The sequence below is a fragment of the Acinonyx jubatus genome, chromosome C2 (assembly GCF_027475565.1).
Source record: "Acinonyx jubatus isolate Ajub_Pintada_27869175 chromosome C2, VMU_Ajub_asm_v1.0, whole genome shotgun sequence".
Taxonomy (NCBI): domain Eukaryota; kingdom Metazoa; phylum Chordata; class Mammalia; order Carnivora; family Felidae; genus Acinonyx; species Acinonyx jubatus.
The window spans coordinates 65859701-65878847 of NC_069384.1; the positions used below are offsets into that span (position 1 = coordinate 65859701).

Sequence of the window (19147 nt, forward strand, 5' to 3'; positions counted from 1 at the left end):
AAAGAACAAATAGAAGACCAAAAGCTGAATTTAGGAAAATGCATCCTGTTAAAGAGCTTAGAGAAAAATGTATGCCAGTAATAGAGACTGATAGTGTTTGATCTATGCAAACCACACATTTTACGTGTGTGTTTGTACAAATTTATGCACATTAGTAGAGATGTTAGGATAATCTATAATGATGTTAAGTAAGTTATAAATATATTGTAACTATGTATTATCACTTCCAAGCCACATATATGTGTTTATTTTTCAGAGTAGTGATAATGAGGATGGAATTTTTGTCAGGGGCTAAGAGAATAACTATTTCTGGTTAAAACAATAGTACATGAAAATGACAGAAAAGACCCTACAGTACACATTAGTATATAATAAAAATTTTACTCATTGCCCTTCAAGAGGCAACTATTTCCACATTTCTTATGTATTCTCCCAAAAAGTTTATGCATATGCGTATGTATACTTATCTATGTCTACATTATCTCTTTTTTGTACAAATGACAACATACTCTATGTACTATTCTGTATCATACTTTTTTTTCACTTAACTCCATATGAGCAAATATGGAACTTCAATCTTCTTTACAGCCATAATGATAAATCTTATGCATTTGTTAAAATAAATTTATTAACAGTTTTTAATGTTGATAAATCATTTTGACATTTGTCAATTCAACTTATTTTTCAAAGAACACAAATGCCTCTTATCTCAGGGGGTATTGCCCAGAGTAACTAACCAACTACACTCGGAATTCGTCAGTTTCACATTTACATTTAACTGTATCTGGTCCTCTATAAGTGTCATAAATAATGCATTTCTCTTCAGAGAAGTAGTAATTATGATAGAGCCTTTCACCTTGTTGGGGACTAGGGTTAAAAGACTGCTCAAAAATAAACCAATCTAATGGAGAAAATGATATGATCGTTATCTATTGAGCAAATACTATGTGCCAGGCTTTGCATCTTCATATACACCTAATCTCCGTAACAGTCTAAGGAAGTTATTATTATTTTGCCATATCAATGGGTAAAGAAATTGAATTAATTTAATTGAGCTAATAAGTTAATGAATTTGCCTAAGATCAAACTGTTAAAAAATAATAGACACATAATTGAACCTAAACTGACTCCTAAGGAAATCTTTTTATTCAGCGGTTACCACAGTTCACCAAGTACTTCTACAAAGGTGAAACTTTTGCTACCAGTTTTTATTATTTTAAAAGAAACAATAATAATCTGAAACATACCTATCTCAAATGATAAAGCAGATATAACCACTGAAAAAAATTTATGCATTTTGCTCATTCATGCCAGTGTCTCAGCTATTTTATTTTTGTAGCAATTGCTTCCCAACCAATGGTTGTCCTAAAGAGAAGACAAAGAAGAAAGTAGTAGTATAGAACTCCAGTGTTCCTTCAACTGAAAAACAAAAACAAAAAACCATAAAAACCCTAGGTTCAGAAGAATTAAAATAATGTTGAAAATTTAAAACAGCTCTAAGAGATAAGGGAGAAGCAGAGGAAGCCTCAGTTTGAGAACAGTTTGAATAGCAAACAGTATGAAGACTGCATCCACCCAAACTCCTCGGTTTTGGGGGTTTTGTTTCTAGTTTTTCTCTCATAGCGTGTGACTTATAAATATAAATAGGTTCTATAGCTTCTCAAGACTGTGAAGGCCATCTCTTCTGGTTTTCCAACTAAGACTTGAATTCTCTGAATAAAATTCTTGCCAAGTGATTGTTGAGTTTAGGATTAAATACCTGTTAAAGTAGCTAGTAGAAACTGCTGGTGTAATGAAAACTTAGAATCAGAATTTAGAATTAGAATTTAGAATCAGAAGGCCTGGGTTAAAGTTTCAGCTTTTTCAATTAACTAGCTTTGTAAATTTGCGCCAATCTCATAACCTCTTTAGACTTTAATTTTGTTGATGAAATGAAAAATAGTAATATAACACCTGTTCTAGCTACTGAGAATCAAATATGTATGGAAGATGTTTTTGTAAATATTTACTTCTTAAATTGAGAACACTTTAATTGTACCTTTCCTTTATTAGTCTGTATTATAAATGGAAAACAATGCCTTTCCTTACCGCAATAACTAAATTAGTGCTCTCCCACCAACCATAAATCATTTCTTTTTTTGTCTTTTTCAAATTTTTACTTAAATTCCTGTTAGTCAACATATAGTGTAATATTGGTTTCAGGTGTAGAATTTAGTGATTCATCACTTATATATAATACTCAGGGCTCATCATAACAAGTGCCCTTCTTAATACCCATCACTCAGCCCATCCCCCACTCACCTTCCTCAATCAACCCTCAGTTTGTTCTCTGTCATAATGAGTCTCTTATGGTTTGTTTCTTTCTCTCCCTCATTTTGTTTTTTTTACCCCTTCCCATATGTTCATCTGTTTTTTTTCTTAATTCCACATATAAGTGAAATCATATGGTATTTGTGTTACTCTGCCTGACCTAAAAGTCATTTCTTATGCCATAAGCCTTGATTTTTTCTAATGGCTCACATTACTTTCTGAATCTATTCATTTACTTCTTCATTGTTTGTATACATCCCTAGAATGTAAACTCCATGAGAATAAGGACCTTGTCAATTTTATTCTCCATATATCCTTTGTTCTGAGAATAGTTGCTGGAACCTATTGAAAGGAGGGAGGGGTTAAAGTTTAGGAACTTAAAATCACAGATTATCCTCAGACTCTCTGCCTTTTTGAGGTATATACTCTTAGGCACATAGTAGGCAATCTTTAAGTGCCTGTTAAAGCATATTGAATAGAAATTAAATTTTTTAGTATAAGGAGTGTTGCTTTCACAGGGAGGTGAAATGTGTCATAGCCCAGGAGGGCAGAACTATTTTCTTACAACATCTCCTTGTATGCATGAAATCAGATCTAAAATGGAAAGTTATGGAAGAATAAGATAAATGTTTGTGAGACAGAGATGACAGACTCTTTTCCAATAATCTATCACCATCTCATGATTATTGAGAAATATTTAACTCTCTGCAACTTCTCACTTTCACATTCCCTGTAATGATCTTAAACATTAAGTCTGAGAAAAACAACAATATTTTTTAATTAAAAGTGTTTTGTTACTTTTTACTGTGGCTCATATTTTGGTCTTCTGAAATCATTTAAATAACATTTGTAAGGAGACAAAGGAAATGAAAGTTTGATGATTTTATAAAATATGAAACATGAAAACTTCCACTTTTTATTTTTACTTGTAGAATTTCAAGAACCTTATGCTGTTGTAGTACTTCTGGAGAAAGATCTCATTGTAGTTGATCTGACACAAAGCAAGTAAGTTATTCATTTACAGATTAACACTATTTTTATACTCTATTCATTACAATGAAAATACAGGAAGTTATCATAGATAATTGACATTAGTGTATGTTAGATGGTAAATATTCTTTATGTGGAATATTGTTATGCTAGAATTGTAGAAATGTAATTAGTTCAATAATGAAAACAAAACCAGGAGACTTTAGGAGACGTAGAAAATTGTAACACATTTTTAAGGCAACACCTGATGTTTGGAAAGATGCATTTGGAGACTCAGGACACATAAAATGGATCACATTTTTTCTGTTAACCTAAGCAAAAACAATCGTTATGAAAATTTGTACAATGTACCATATGGCCATCTGCTAGCTATGGACTAATGGAAAATGGCACATGATTAAAGTGTTATTGGACTACTCCAACAACAATACAGGAGAGCAGGATCTCAAAAGCAGAGGAGATGGAGGCCTTCTTTTACTTTCTTTTCTTTCTCATGTTGTAGGCAATGGAAACAAATATGAAATATTGCTCTTGGAGTTGCTTTCAACTCCTTTACATAGTAAAAGTAGATGCAATTGATGAATACTGTCTTCTTGTTACACATTTTCATTCTAAATGATGATAGACATGAAACTGATTTTCCCTATCTTTTTTCTTTTTTAATTGAATTATATTTAACAGACAATGTTATATTAGTTTTAGGGGTATGAGATATTGATTCAACAATTCTATACATTGTTCAGTGCTCACAACAAATGTAATCATCTGTTGCATTACAACATTATTACAGTATTACTCACTATGTTCCCTATATTGTACTTTTAATCTTGTGACTTATTTATTTTATAACTGGAAATTTATAGCTTTTAATCCCCTTTATTCCATCCCCCAGCCACTGTTGCCCCTCTGGCAACCACCAGATTGTTCTCTGTATTTATGAATCTAGAATTTTTTCTTTCTTCACTTATTTTGTTTGTTAGATCCCACATATAAGTGAAATCATATGGTATTTGTCTGTCTGAATTATTTCACTCAGCATCATACCCTCCAGTCCCATCTACGTTGCCACAAGTGGCAATATCTCATTAGTTTTTATGGCTAAGTAATATTTCAGGGTGTGTGTGTGTGTGTGTGTGTGTGTGGCACGTCTTCTTTATCCATCTATCAATGGTCATTTAAGTTACTTCTATATCTTGGTTATTGTAAATAATGATGTTATAGGGGGTGCATATGTCTTTTAAAATTAGTGTTTTTGTTTTATTTGAGTAAAAACCCAGTAGTGGGACTACTAGATCACATGGTATTTCTATTTTTAATTTTTTGAGAAACCTCCACACTGTTTTCATGGTGGCCGCACCAATTTATATTCTTACCAACAGTGCACTGGGGTCTCTTTTCCACCACATCCTTGCCAATACTTTGTATTTCTTGTCTTTTTTGATTCTAGCCATTCTGACAGGTGTAAGGTGACCTCTCATTGTGGTTTTGATTTGCATTTCCCTGATGATTTGTGATGTTGGGCATCTTATTCTGTGTCTATTGGCCATCTGTATGTCTTCTTTGGAAAAAGATCTGTTGAAGTCCTCTGTCCATTTTTTAATCAGATTATTTGGTTTTATGGGGTTAACTTGTGTAAGTTATTTAAATATTTTGCATATTAACCTTTTATCAGATATATCATTTGCGAATATCTTCTCCCATTAAGTTGCCTTTTTCACTTTGTTGATGATTTACATTACCATGCAAAAGCTTTTCATTTGGGTGTACTCCCAATGGTTTATTTTTGTTTTTATTTCCCTTGCTAGAGGAGATACATATAGAAAAATGTTTCTATAGCAGATGTCTGTCTATCCTTGATGTCTATCTTTTCTTCTAGGAGTTTTAAGACTCCAGCTTTCACATTTGGGTTTTTAACCTGAGTTGATTTCTGTGTATGGTGTAAGAAAGTGGTCCAATTTTACTCTTTTACATGTAGCTGTCCCGTTTTCATAACACCACTTTGGAAAAGACTGTCTTTTCCCCATTGCATATTTTTGCCTCCTTTGTTGTAGGCTAATTGACCATATAAGGATGAGTTTATTTCTGGGCATTCTATTCTGTTCCACTGGACTATGTGTTGTTGTTTTGCTTGTTTGTTTTTGCCAGTAGCATACTACTTTGATTATTACAGCTTTGTCATATATCTTGTAATCTAGAATTGAGATAATTCCAGATTTGTTCTTTCTCAAGATTGCTTTGGTTATTTGGGGTCTTTTGTGGTTCCACACAGCTTTTAGGATTGTTCTACTTTTGTGAAAAATGTTGTTAGTACGTTGATAGTGATTGCATTAAATATGTAGGTTGCTTTGGGTTGTATGGACATTTTAATGATATTCTTTCAATCCATGAGCATGGACTATCTTTTCATAGTTTGTGTTATCTTTAATTTCCTTCATCACATTTTATAGTTTCCAGAGTACAAGTCTTTCATCACCTTGGTTCAGGTTATTGCGAGGTATTTTATTCTTTTTAGTGTAATTGTAAGATTGTCTTAAAATTTTTCTTTCTGCTACTTCATTATTATAGAAATGCAACAGATTTTTGTATATTAGTTTTGTATCCTTCAACTTTATTGAATTCATTTATCCATTCTGGTAGGTTTTTGGTGGAGTCTTTAGGGTTTTCTGTATATAGTCTCAAGGCATCTGCAAATAGTGACAGCTTTACTTCTCCCTTACCAGTTTGGATGCCTTTTATTTCTTTTTGTTGTCTGAATGCTGGAGCTAGGATTTCTAGTACTATGTTGAATAAAAGTGGCAAGAGTGGACATCCTTGTCTTGTTCCTGATCTTTGAGGAAAAGCTCTCAGATTTTCACCACTGAGTATGATGTTATCTGTGGGTTTTTAATATACAAACTTTATTATATTGAGGTATGTTTCCTCTAAACTCACTTTATTGAGAGTTTTTAATCAGGAACAGATGTTATATTTTGTCAAATGCATGTATTAAGATGATCATATGGTTTTTATCCTTTTTCCTGTTAATGTGATGTATCTCATTGATTTATTTGCGAATATTGATCTATCCTTGCCTCCCGAGAATAAATTTGGGGTGGTGGATGATCATGGTGAATGATCCTTTAGTGTGTTGCCTAATGCAGTTTGTTAATATTTTGTTGAGGATTTTTGCATCTGTGTTGTTCATCAAAGATATTTGCCCATACATTTTTTTTTGTAATGTCTTTGTCTACTTTTGGTATCAGAGTAATGCTTGCTTGTAGAATGAATTTGGAATTTTCATTCCTCGTCTATTTTTTAGAATCATTTAAAAAAAGGTTTAACTCTTCTTCAAATGTTTGGTAGAATTTGCTTGTGAAGCCATTTTGTCTTGGACTTTTGTGTGTTGGAAGTTTTTGCTTACTACTTCAATTCTTTTACTAGTAACAATTCATTTCAAATTTTCTATCTTCCTAAATCAGCTTTGGTGGAATATGTTTCTAGGAATTTAGCCATTTTTTTCTAGGTTGTCCAATTTGTTGGCATATTTTTCATAATCTCTTATAGTTCTTGTATTTCTGTGGTGTTGGTTGTTATTTTTCCTTCATCTCTGCTTTTGTTTGAGTCTTCCTTCTTTATTCCTTGATGCATCTGGCTAAAGGTTTATCAGTTTTGTTTATCCTTTTATTTTTTAATGTGTATTTTTGAGAGAGAGAGACAGACAGACAATGCGAGTGGGGGAGGGGCAGAGAGAGGTATACACAGAATCTGTAGCAGACTCCAGGCTCTGAGTTGTCAACACAAAGCCTGATGCAGGGCTCTAACTCACAGTGAGATCATGATCTGAGCCAAAGTCAGATGCTTAATTGACTGAGCCACCCAGGTGCCCCAGTGTTGTTTATCCTTTTAAAGAAAGGATAAACCAGCTCCTGGTTTCAATCTTTCTATTGTGTGTGGATTTTTTAATCTCTATGTTGCTCTAATTTTTATCATTTCCTAGGTTGTTTGAGGTTTCTCTTATTTCTTGAGGCTTATATTGAGGCATGTATTGCTACAAACTTCTCTCTTAGAACTGTTAGAACTGTTTTTGCTGTGTCTCAAAGATTTTGGACTATTGTGTGTATGTGTGTGTGTGTTTTTCATTTGTCTCCATATATTTTTTTATTTCCTCTTTGATTTCTTGGTTGACTCATTGGTTGGTTAGTAGCATGTTGTTTAGACTTAATGTATTTGTGTTCTTTCCAGATTTTCTTGTAATTGATTTTAATTTTCATAACACTGTGGTCAGAAAAAATGGTTGATATGATTTTAATCTTTTTAAATTTATTGAAATTTGTTTTGTGGCCTAACATGTGATCTATCTTGGAGAATATTCCATGTACAGTTAAAAAGAACATGTATGCTGCTGTTTGGGATGGAATAATATGTATATATCTGTTAGGTCCATCCAATCTATTGTGTCATTCAAAGTCATTATTTCCTTTAGATTTCCTTTCTGTGATACATTGATATAAATGGGATGTTCAAGCCCTCTACTATTATTTGATTATCAATTTTTCCCTTTATGTTTGTTAATATGTGCTTTATGTATTTGGGTCCTCCAATTTGGGTACGTAGATATTTAAAATTGTTAAATCATCTTCTTGGATGTTCCCTTTATCATTATGTAGTGCCTTTCTTTGCCTCTCATTGCAGTCTTTGTTTTAAATTAAAGTCTTTTTATCTAAATATTGCTGCCTCCATTTTGCTGTTGTTGTTGTTGTTGGTTTTTTGCTTCCATTTGCATGGTATATGTTTTTCCAATCCTTCACTCTCAGTCTGTATGTGTCTTTAGCTCGGAAGTGAGTTTCTTATAAGCAGCTTATAGAAGGGCCTTGTTTTTTTAATCCATATAGTCATCCTATGTCTTTTTATTGGAGCATTTAGACCATTTAAAGTAATTATTGGCAGGGTGACTGGGTGGCTCAGTTGCTTAAATGTCGGACTTGATTTCGGCTCAGGTCATGATCTCACAGTTCATGGGATAGAGGCCTGCATTGGGCTCTGTGCTGACAGTGTGGAGCCTGCTTGGGATTCTCTCTCTCCCTCTCTTTCAGTCCTTTCCCCTCTCTCTTTCTCTCAAAATAAATAAATAAACATTAAAATAAATAATTATTGGTAGGTGTGTACTATTGCCATTCCATTAATTGTTTTCTAGTTGTTTCTGTAGTTCTTCTCTGTCCCTTTCTTCTCTTGCTCTCTTGTCTTGTTTGATGGCTTTTTTTTTACTGTTATGCTTGGTTTGCTTTCTATTTATTTTTTTGCATATCTAATATAGGTTTTTGATTTGTGGTTACCATGAGGTTCATATGTAACATTTTATGGGTATAGCAGTCTATATTAACTTGATAGTCACTTAAGTTCAAACACATTCTAAAAGCATTACATTTTTACTATCTCTATGTCTTATGTATATGATGTCCTATTTTACATATTTCGTATATATATTGAATGGTTTTGTAGATATAATTTTCTGTTTTTATGTTTTAAAGCTCCATACTGGTTTTATAAGTGATTAATCCACCAACTTCATTATGTGTTTCTTTTACCTGTGAACTTTTTTTCTTTCATAATTTTCTTCTAGTTATGGCCTTTTCTTTCCACTCAAAGAATTTCCTTTAACATTTCTTGTAAGGCTGGTTTAGAGATGATGACCTCCGTTAACTTTTGTTTGGGAAAATTTTTATCTCTCCTTCTGTTCTGAATGGTAATCTATTCTATTCTTTGCTGGATAGAGTATTCTTGGTTGTAAGTTTTTTCCTTTCAGCACTTTGAATATACATGCCACCCCCCTCCTGGCCTACAATGTTTCTGCTGAAAAATCAGCTGATAGCCTTGTGGGATTTCTCTTTATGTAACTTTCTCTTGCTGCTTTTAAAATTCTATCATTGCTTTTTGCCGTTTTAATTATTGTATGCCTTGGTGTGGACCTCCTTGGGTTAATCTCGTTAGGGGCTAAGATTCCTATATCTGGATGTCTGTTTCCTTCCCTAGATTAGGGAAGTTTTCAGCTATTATTTCTTCAGATAATTTTTTTCTTTAATATGAAATTTATTGTCAAATTGGTTTCCATACAACACCCAGTGCTCATCCCAATAGGTGCCCTCCTCAATACCCATCACCCACCCTCCCTGCCCTCCCACCTCCATCAACCCTCAGATTGTTGTCAGTTTTTAAGAGTCTCTTATGCTTTGGCTCCCTCCCTCTCTAACTTTTTTTTTCCTTCCCCTCCCCCATGGTCTTCTGTTAAATTTCTTAGGATCCACATATGAGTGAAAACATATGGTATCTGTCTTTCTCTGTATGACTTATTTTCACTTAGCATAACACTCTCCAGTTCCATCTACTTTGCTACAAAAGACCATATTTCATTCTTTCTCATTGCCACGTAGTACTCCATTGTGTATATAAACCACAATTTCTTTATCCATTCATCAGTTGGTGAACATTTAGGCTCCTTCCATAATTTGGTATTGTTGAAAGTGCTGATATAAACATTGGGGTACAAGTGCCTTTATGCATCAGCACTCCTGTATCCCTTGGGTAAATTCCTAGCAGTCCTAATCCTAGGTCATAGGGGAGATCTGTTTTTAATTTTTTGAGGAACCTCCACACTGTTTTCCAGAGCGGCTGCACCAGTTTGCATTCCCACCAACAGTACAAGAGGGTTCCCGTTTCTCCACATCCTCTCCAGCATTTATAGTCTCCTGATTTGTTCATTTTAGCCACTCTGACTGGCGTGAGGTGGTATCTGAGTGTGGTTTTGATTTGTGTTTCCCTGATGAGCGACGTTGAGCATCTTTTCATGTGCCTGTTGGCCATCTGGATGTCTTCTTTAGAGAAGTGTCAGTTCATGTTTTCTGCCCATTTCTTCACCAGATTATTTGTTTTTCGGGTGTGCAGTTTGGTGAGCTCTTTATAGATTTTGGATACTAGCCCTTTGTCTGATATGTCATTTTCAAATATCTTTTCCCATTCCGTTGGTTGACTTTTAGTTTTGTTGATTGTTTCCTTTGCAGTGCAGAAGCTTTTTATCTTCACGAGGTCCCAATATTTCATTTTTGCTTTTAATTACCTTGCCTTTGGGGATGTATCAAGTAAGAAATTGCTGCAGCCGAGGAAAGAGAGGTTTTTTTCCTGCTTTCTCCTCTAGGGTTTTGATGGTTTCCTGTCTCACATTCAGGTCCTTTATCCGTTTTGAGTTTGTTTTTGTGAATGGTGTGAGAAAGTGGTCTAGTTTCATTCTTCTGCATGTTGCTGTCCAGTTCTCTCAGCATCATTTGTTAAAGAGACCATCTTTTTTCCATTGGATATTCTTTCCTGCTGTGTCAAAGATTAGTTGACCATACTTTTGTAGGTCCAATTCTGTAGTCTCTATTCTATTTCATTGGTCTATGTGTCTGTTTTTGTGCCAATACCATGCTGTCTTGATGATTACAGCTTTGTAGTAGAGGCTAAAGTCTGGGATTGTGATGCCTCCCTCTTTGGCCTTCTTCTTCCATATTACTTTTGCTATTCGGAGTCTTTTGTGGTTCCATACAAATCTTAGGATTGCTTATTCTAGCATTGAGAAGAATGCTGGTGCAATTTTTATAGGGATTGCATTGAATGTGTAGATAGCTTTGGTTAGTATTGACATTTTAGCAATATTTATTCTTCCAATCCATGAGCATGGAATGTTTTCCATTTCTTTATATCTTCTTCAATTTCCTTCATAAGGTTTCTATAGTTTTCAGCATACAGATCTTTTACATCTTTGGTTAGGTTTATTCCTAGGTATTTTATGCTTCTTGGTGCAATTGTGAATAGGATCAGTTTCTTTATTTGTCTTTCTGTTGTGTCATTGTTAGTGTATAAGGATGCAACTGATTTCTGTACATTGATTTTGTATCCTGCAACTTTGCTGAATTCATGTATCAGTTCTAGTAGGCTTTTGGTGGAGTCTATCGGGTTTTCCATGTATAGTATCATGTCATCTGCAAAAAGTGAAAGCTTGACTTCATCTTTGCCAAATTTTGATACCTTTGATTTCCTTTTGTTGTCTGATTGCTGATACTAGAACTTCCAACACTATGTTAAACAACAGCGGTGAGATTGGACACCCATTTCGTGTTCCTGATCTCAGGGGGAAAGCTCTCAGTTTTTCCCCATTAAGGATGATATTAGCTGTGGGCTTTTCATAAATGGCTTTTATGATGTTTAAGTATGTTCCTTCTATCCCGACTTACTTGAGGGTGTTTATTAAGAAAGGATGCTGAATTTTGTGAAATGTTTTTTCTGCATCTATTGACAGGATCATATGGTTCTTATCTTTTCTTTTATTAATGTGATGTATCTCATTGATTGATTTGTGAATGTTGAACCAGCCCTGCAGCCTAGGAATGAATCCCACTTGATCATGGTCAATAATTCTTTTTATAGGCTATTGAATTCGATTTGCTAGTATCTTATTGAAAATATTTGCATCCATATTCATCAGGGATATTGGCCTGTAGTTCTCTTTTTTTACTGGGTCTCTGTCTGGTTTGGGAATCAAAGTAATACTGGCTTCATAGAATGAGTCTGGAAGTTGTCCTTCCCTTTTGGAACAGCTTGAAAAGGATAGGTATTATCTCTGCTTTAAATGTCTGGTAGAATTCCCCTGGGAAGCCATCTGATCCTGGACTCTTATTTGTTGGGAGATTTTTGATAACTGATTCAATTTCTTCGCTGGTTATGGGTCTGTTCAATTTTTCTATTTCTCCCTGTTTGAGTTTTGGAAGTGTGTGGGTGCTTAGGAATTTGTCCATTTCATCCAGGTTGTCCAGTTTGTTGGCATTTAATTTTTCATAGTATTCCCTGATAATTGCTTGTATTTCTGAGGGATTGGTTGTAATAATTCCATTTTCATTCATGATTTTATTTGGGTAATCTCCCTTTTTTTTTGAGAAGCCTGGCTAGAGGTTTGTCAATTTTGTTTATTTTTTCAAAAAACCAACTCTTGGTTTCATTGATCTGCTCTACAGTTTTTTTTAGATTCTATATTATTTATTTCTGCTCTGATCTTTATTACTTCTCTTCTTCTGCTGGGTTTGGGGTGTCTTTGCTGTTCTGCTTCTATTTCCTTTAGGTGTGCTGTTAGATTTTGTATTTGAGATTTTTTTTGTTTCTTGAGATAGGCCTGGATTGCAATGTATTTTCCTCTCAGGACTGCCTTCGTTGCATCCCAAAACATTTGGATTGTTGTATTTTCATTTTAATTTGTTTCCATATATTTTTAAATTTCTTCTCTAATTGCCTGGTTGACCCATTCATTCTTTAGTAGGATGTTCTTTAACTTCCATTTTTTGGAGGTTTTCCAGACTTTTTCCTGTGGTTGATTTCAAGTTTCATAGCATTGTGGTCTGAAAGTGTGCATGGTATGATCTCAATTCTTTTACATTTATTAAGGGCTGTTTTGTGATCCAGTATGTGATCTCTCTTGGAGAATGTTCCATGTGCACTCGAGAAGAAAGTATATTCTGTTGCTTTGGGATGCAGAGTTCTAAATATATCTGTCAAGTCCATCTGATCCGATGTATCATTCAGGGCCCTTGTTTCTTTATTGATCCTGTGTCTAGATGATCTATCCATTGTTGTAAGTGGAGTATTAAAGTCTCCTGCAATTACCACATTCTTATCAATAAGGTTGCTTATGTTTGTGATTAATTTTATACATTTGGGGGCTCCCATATTCAGCACATAGACATTTATAATTGTTAGCTCTTCCTGATGGATAGTACCTGTAATGATTATATAATGCCCTTCTTCATCTCTTGTTACAGCCTTTAATTTAAAGTGTAGTTTGTCTGATAAAAGTATGGCTACTCCAGCTTTCTTTTGAATTCTGGTAGCATGATAGAGAGTTCTCCATCCCCTCACTTTCAATCTGAAGGTGTCCTCAGGTCTAAAATGAGTCTCTTGTAGACAGCAAATAGATGGGTCTTGTTTTTTTATCCATTCTGATACCCTATGTCTTTTGATTGGAGCATTTAGTCCATTTACATTCAGTGTTATTACTGAAAGATATGGGTTTAGAGTCATTGTGATGTCTGTAGGTTTCATGCTTGTAGTGATGTCTCTGGTACTTTGTGGTCCTTGCAACATTTCACTCACAGGAACCCCCTTAGGATGTCTTGCAGGGCTGGTTTAGTGGTGATGAATTCCTTCAGTTTTTGTTTGTTTGGGAAGAACTTTATCTCTCCTTCTGTTCTGAATGACAGACTTGCTGGATAAAGGATTCTCAGCTACATATTTTTCCTGTTCATCACACTGAAGATTTCCTACCACTCCTTTCTGGCCTGCCAAGTTTCAGTAGATAGGTCTGCCACTAGTCTGGGTCTCCCTTTGTAAGTTAGAACCTGTTTATCCCTAGCTGCTTTCAGAATTTTCTCTTTATCCTTGTATTTTTCCAGTTTCACTATGAGATGTCGTGCAGAAGATTGATTCAAGTTACATCTGAAGGGAGTTCTCTGTGGCTCTTGGATTTCAATGCCTTTTTCCTTCCTCAGATCAGGGAAGTTCTCAGCTATGATTTGTTCAAGTACAACTTCAGCCCCTTTCTTTTTCTCTTCCTCTTCTGGAATTCCTGTGATACAGATATTGTTCCATTTGATTGCATCACTTAGTTCTCTAATTCTCCCCTGTAACTCCTGGATTTTTTTATCTCTCTTTTTTCAGCTTCCTTTTTTTTCCATAATTTTATCTTCTAATTCACCTATCCTCTCCTCTGCCTCTTCAATCTGTGCTATGGCTGCCTCCATTTTATTTTGCACCTCATTTATAACATTTTTTGGCTCTTCATGACTATTTCTTAGTTCCTTGATCTCTGTAGCAATAGATTCTCTGCTGTACTCTATGCTTTTTCCAACCCAGTAATTTTATGACTATTATCCTAAATTCTTGTTCCATTATATTGCTTAAATCATTTTTGATCAATTCGTTAGCTGTCGCTACTTCCTGGAGTTTCTTTTGAGGAGAATTCTTCCATTTCGTCATTTTGGGTAGTCCCTGTGGTGGCTTGTAACTGCAGGGCACTTGCCCTGTACTGCAGTGGGGCTGCAGTCAGACCTGATGTCTGCCCTCAGCCCACTGTTTGGGCCACAGTCAGACTGGTGTGTACCTAATCTTCCCTTCTCCTAGAGGCAGGACTCACTGTGGAGTGGCGTGGCCCCTGTCTGGGCTACTTGCACACTGCCAGGCTTGTGGTGCTGCTTCTATGGGATCTGGTGTATTAGCCGGGGTGGATCCACAAGGTGCACAGGGTTGGGAGGGACAGGCTTAGCTCGCTTTGCCATGGGTGGTCCCCTGTGGGAGGGGCCCTGCAGCACAGGGAGGGAGGTAGACCCATTGGAGGGATGGATCCACAGAAGGACAGCGTTGGGCGTTTGCGCGGTGCAAGGAAGTTTGGTGACGGGAACTGGTTACCTTTGGAATTTCATCAAGGAGATGGGAGAGGGAAATGGCGCTTGCCAGCACCTTTGTTCCCTGCTGAGCTGAGGTCTGTCTTCCGGGGCTCAGCAACTCTCCCTCCCGGTGTCCTCTCGCCCTCCCTGTTCTCCGAGAGCAGAGCTGTTGACTTTTAACATTCCAGATGTTAAGTCCCACTGGCTGTCTGAACTCACGCAGTCTGGCCCCTCCACTTTTGCAAGGCAGACTCAGGGGCTCTGCCTTGCCCAGTGGGCTGCCCCTCCACCACCCTGGCTCCCTCCCACCAGTCCGTGTAGCATGCACTGACTATCTGCCCTTCCTACCCTCTTCCGTAGGCTTCTTGTCTACGCTTGGCTCCGGAGAGTCCATTCTGCTAGTCTTCTGGTGGTTTTCTGGGTTATTTAGGCAAATGTGGGTGGAATCTAAGCGATCAGCAGGACACAGTGAGCCCAGCGTCCTCCTACACGGCCATCTTCTTCCTCAGTCTCTCTTCAGATAAGTTTTATCCCTCCTTCTCTCTCTTCTCCTTTTGGGATCCCTATAATGTGAATGTTAATCCTCTTGATGATGTCACAAAGTTCTCTTAACCTGTTGTCATTTATTCTTCTCAGTTGCTTCATCTTCAGTGCCCTGTCTTCCTGATCACTGAGCCATTCTATTTCCTAATCTACTGTTTATTCCCTCTAGTATGTTTATTTCAATTATTGAATTTTTCGTGTGTGCCTGGTTCTGTTTTATAATTTCTCTTTGTTGAAATTCTCACTGAGTTCATAAACTCTCTACTGAAGTTCACTGAGTATCTTTATAATCATCACTTTGCATTTTTATCAGGCATACAGCTTATCTCAGCTTTGCTTACATCTTTAACTGTGATTTTGTTATGTTTTTCATTTTGGGACATATCCCTCTGTCTTACTCTGTGTTTGTTTTTTAAACAAACTGTGCCATTTGTTGTTGTTTTTTAAATAAACACAGAGGTCAACTATATCTCATAGTCTTGAGAGTAGTGGCCTTGTATAGAAGAGGTCCTGTGGTGCCCTGTAGCAATATTCCCCTTGGTCACCAGACCTGGGTGCTCCTGGGATATCTTCTTTGGGAACTGTGTGCACCCTGGGTCTATAGCTGACTAGCATCTGCATTTAGCCCAGTCAGCTGCAGTGATCAACTTTGCCTGCTCTGGGTGCACTAGACAGGGTTTGGTCCCTGTGCTATTGAGGGGTCTGAAGTCTCTGTGGGCTTTTAGGTGAGTGGGGTCAGCAGTCAGGCTCATGATTAGTCTTCACAGGCACAGTGAAATGGCAGGGCTTTCTCCTTGTTTGCCCACAGAGGCTTTTGTTGGTGGGTGAGGCCAACAGCCAGACTAGGTATTTGCAGTCAGCCTCTCTACCATAACTGTGGGCACACTGAAGAGCAGGGCTTTGTCTCTGCATAGCCAGCTAAAAGGCTCAGTTTTTGAAATTGTAGGTATGCTGCTGTGTGGGGTTATCTCCCCATTTCCTCAGGACACTTTGGATTGGCACTGGTCTGTACCAAGGATGCTTGCAGGATGTAGAGGGGCAGGAGCTTCTTTGCAGGGATGCCTGTGAAGGCAGGTGGGTTGGATGGGGTAAGAAACTCAGTGCTACCAAGATAGGTGGAGAGTGTTTGGGCTGGTTTCCAACTGTGCAGAATGCACCCACCAACATTTCTTTTTGGAGAAGTCTTATTAAGATCTCTGCCCCTTCAGTGCACATTCTGAGATTAGTAAATAAATCTTCACATTTACTCCAGGGACTTTTCAAACTGCAGCTTCCGTGCTATGTCTCAGTTGGGGTTATTATGCTGGCTCTTTAATGGCAGGGGCTGTTTCCTATCTCCCTATGGCTTTCCTAGAGTTAAGCCCCATGTTTTTGAAGCCCCATGTTAATGGAGACTTGATTTCCTACTGCATATCCCCAGTGCCTAGGGTGGGGTCTAATCATCTTACTTCTCTGTGCTTGTGGTATCCCTCTCATGTGTGATTAGTCTTACCAGTGGTTTGGTTCCCAACATCATCTCTGCCCCTCAGTGTGACCTGTTCTCTACAATTAACTGCAGAAGGTCTGTTCTGCCAGTCTTTAGATCATTTTCAGAGTTAGTTGTATAGATATAGTTGTTATCTTGGTGTGTCCAAGGGACAAAATAAGCTCAGGATCCTCCTGTCTCTGATTTTCCCTCATTCTATGCTCTAGGCCCACTGATCTCTTAGCCCCTTTATATTTAGAATTTTTGTGCATTCTCTCTCCTCTATATTAATCTTCCCTTCCTTTTTCTCCTCATTAACATCTCATCTGTAAGAAGCTCAACTCAGGTATCATTTCCTCATTTAAAAAAATTGTTTCATTACCTATATAATTTGGTCAAATATCCTATTACAGACTCTCACAGCTCCCTTGCTCGTCTCCTTCATAGCTTTGACACATATAAAATTTTCCATCTGTTATTGTTTCAAAATGGTTTCTCTACTAGACTGTAGTGATCATGGAGAGGCTTTGTCTGCACATGGAGTAGGTTCTCAGTAAATTTTTGTTGAATGACTTATAGCCTGAGTTCTACTTTCCATGTCATTTGAAAATGTCAGAGCCGAAGTTCTTCTTTATATTCATTTGTAGCATATATTTCAGTAGTTTGAAAGATATATAGGATTGGGCCTTAAGATCATCATCACTGATTCTGCCTGGCTACTCTATTTATCAAGATTAAAATTGAGTAAGTTTTGTGTACATGTATAGATTTGTTATGTCTCTTCCTCTAAGTTCTAATATTAGTTTTATTAAAATGTACTCTTCTGTTCTCAACAGTACTCATCTTCTTTCTGTGCCATATTTGTTGGTTACTTATACTTTATCTAGTTGGCTATCTTTCAAGGCCCTTTATACCTTTAATAATCACTGTTTTCAGTATATACATTTATTCTTACAGTTTTCATTAGCTTATATGGGTATGTGAATTCACATTTTGTTTGCTAGTTTTTATTTAACATTTCACCTTCGGCAGCACCATATTTTAAACTATGTGACATTCCCATTGAGTGTCTAAGAAATTTAACATATTCTCTTTCCTTCCAAATAGTTAACTTTTAACCATGTTTAAATAAATGTTCAAATTAATTTATCCCTTCTTCCCTTACCTCCTTTTTCCCCCACGTAATTGTTTATATGAAAACAAGCATCAGGGCTTACAAATTTTTCCTCTTCTTGATTTCTTGGATTTCTATCTTTGCTTACATCTCCACATCTAAATTCCTATAATACATTTTTAGTTATTCTTTTCTTAACTATATTTCTCTTTACTCTTTGCCAATATACTAATTTTCCCTAAACATTTTCATGATGTTTTCACTTTGTCAGTCTATCATTATAACCTCTTGTTATTATCAAATCTGAAGTTGTAGATGTGGTCTTTAAGGTGATCCATTTATTTTACTTCTAATTCATCAATCTCAGATGTGTTTAATTTCTACTCTGAAACTGAGAAACTTTCATCCATCTATTTTAATCTGCTTGCTGTTTCTTTCATTTATTTCTGGGTCCAGGTAGTACTTTATACTTTTTAAAAAATGGTTCTAATTTAAATTCCAGTTAACATAGTGTAATAGTTTCAGGTGTATAATATAGTGATTTGACACTTTCATAAAACACCCAGTGCTCATCATAAGTGCACTCCTTAATCTCCATCATCTATTCAATCCATTCCCCCACCCACCTCCTCTCTGATAACCATCAGTTTGTTCTCTATAGTTGACAGTCTGTTTCTTAGCTTGCCTCTCTTCTTTTTTACCTATGCTTGCTTGTTTTGTTTCTTCCACATGAGTGAAATCATATGGTATTTGTCTTTCTCTGACTTATTTCTTTTAGCATTATACTCAATAGCTCTCCATCCATGTAATTGCAAATGGCAAGATGTCATTCTTCTCATGGCTGAGTAATGTTCCATTGTGTGCGTGTGTATATATATATACACTACATCCTTATCTATTCATCAGTCAATGGACAGTTGGGCTGCTTCCCTAGTTTGGCTATAGGAGATAATGCTGCAATAAATATTGGCATGCATTTATCCCTCTGAATTAGTATAGCAGTGCAATTGCTGGATCACAGGGTAGTTCTGTTTTTAACTTATGAGGAATCTCCATACCGTGAAGTGGCTGCACCAGTTTGTTCACATCCATTCCAACACCTATTGTTTCTTCTGTTGTTGATTTTAGCCATTCTGACAGGTGTGGAGTGACATCATTACAGTTTTAATCAGTATTTCCCTGATGATGAGTAACATTGAGCATCTTTTCACGTGTGTGTTGGCTATCTGGATGTCTTCAGCCCATTTTTTAATTGGATTATTTGTTTTTAGGGTGTTGACTTATATA

General features: G+C 36.4%; 1 protein-coding gene across 7 annotated transcripts in view; it reads left to right on the forward strand.

Annotated features, from left to right (window-relative positions):
- The window catches only part of STXBP5L (syntaxin binding protein 5L), a 381398-nt gene that overhangs the window by 199988 nt on the left and 162263 nt on the right, over window positions 1-19147 (forward strand). For all 7 annotated transcript variants that reach the window (XM_027060943.2, XM_027060941.2, XM_027060949.2 and 4 more), the window contains exon 12: window positions 3243-3315. In XM_027060943.2, the coding sequence (XP_026916744.1) occupies window positions 3243-3315 (73 nt within the window). The remainder of the gene's footprint in view (window positions 1-3242; window positions 3316-19147) is intronic.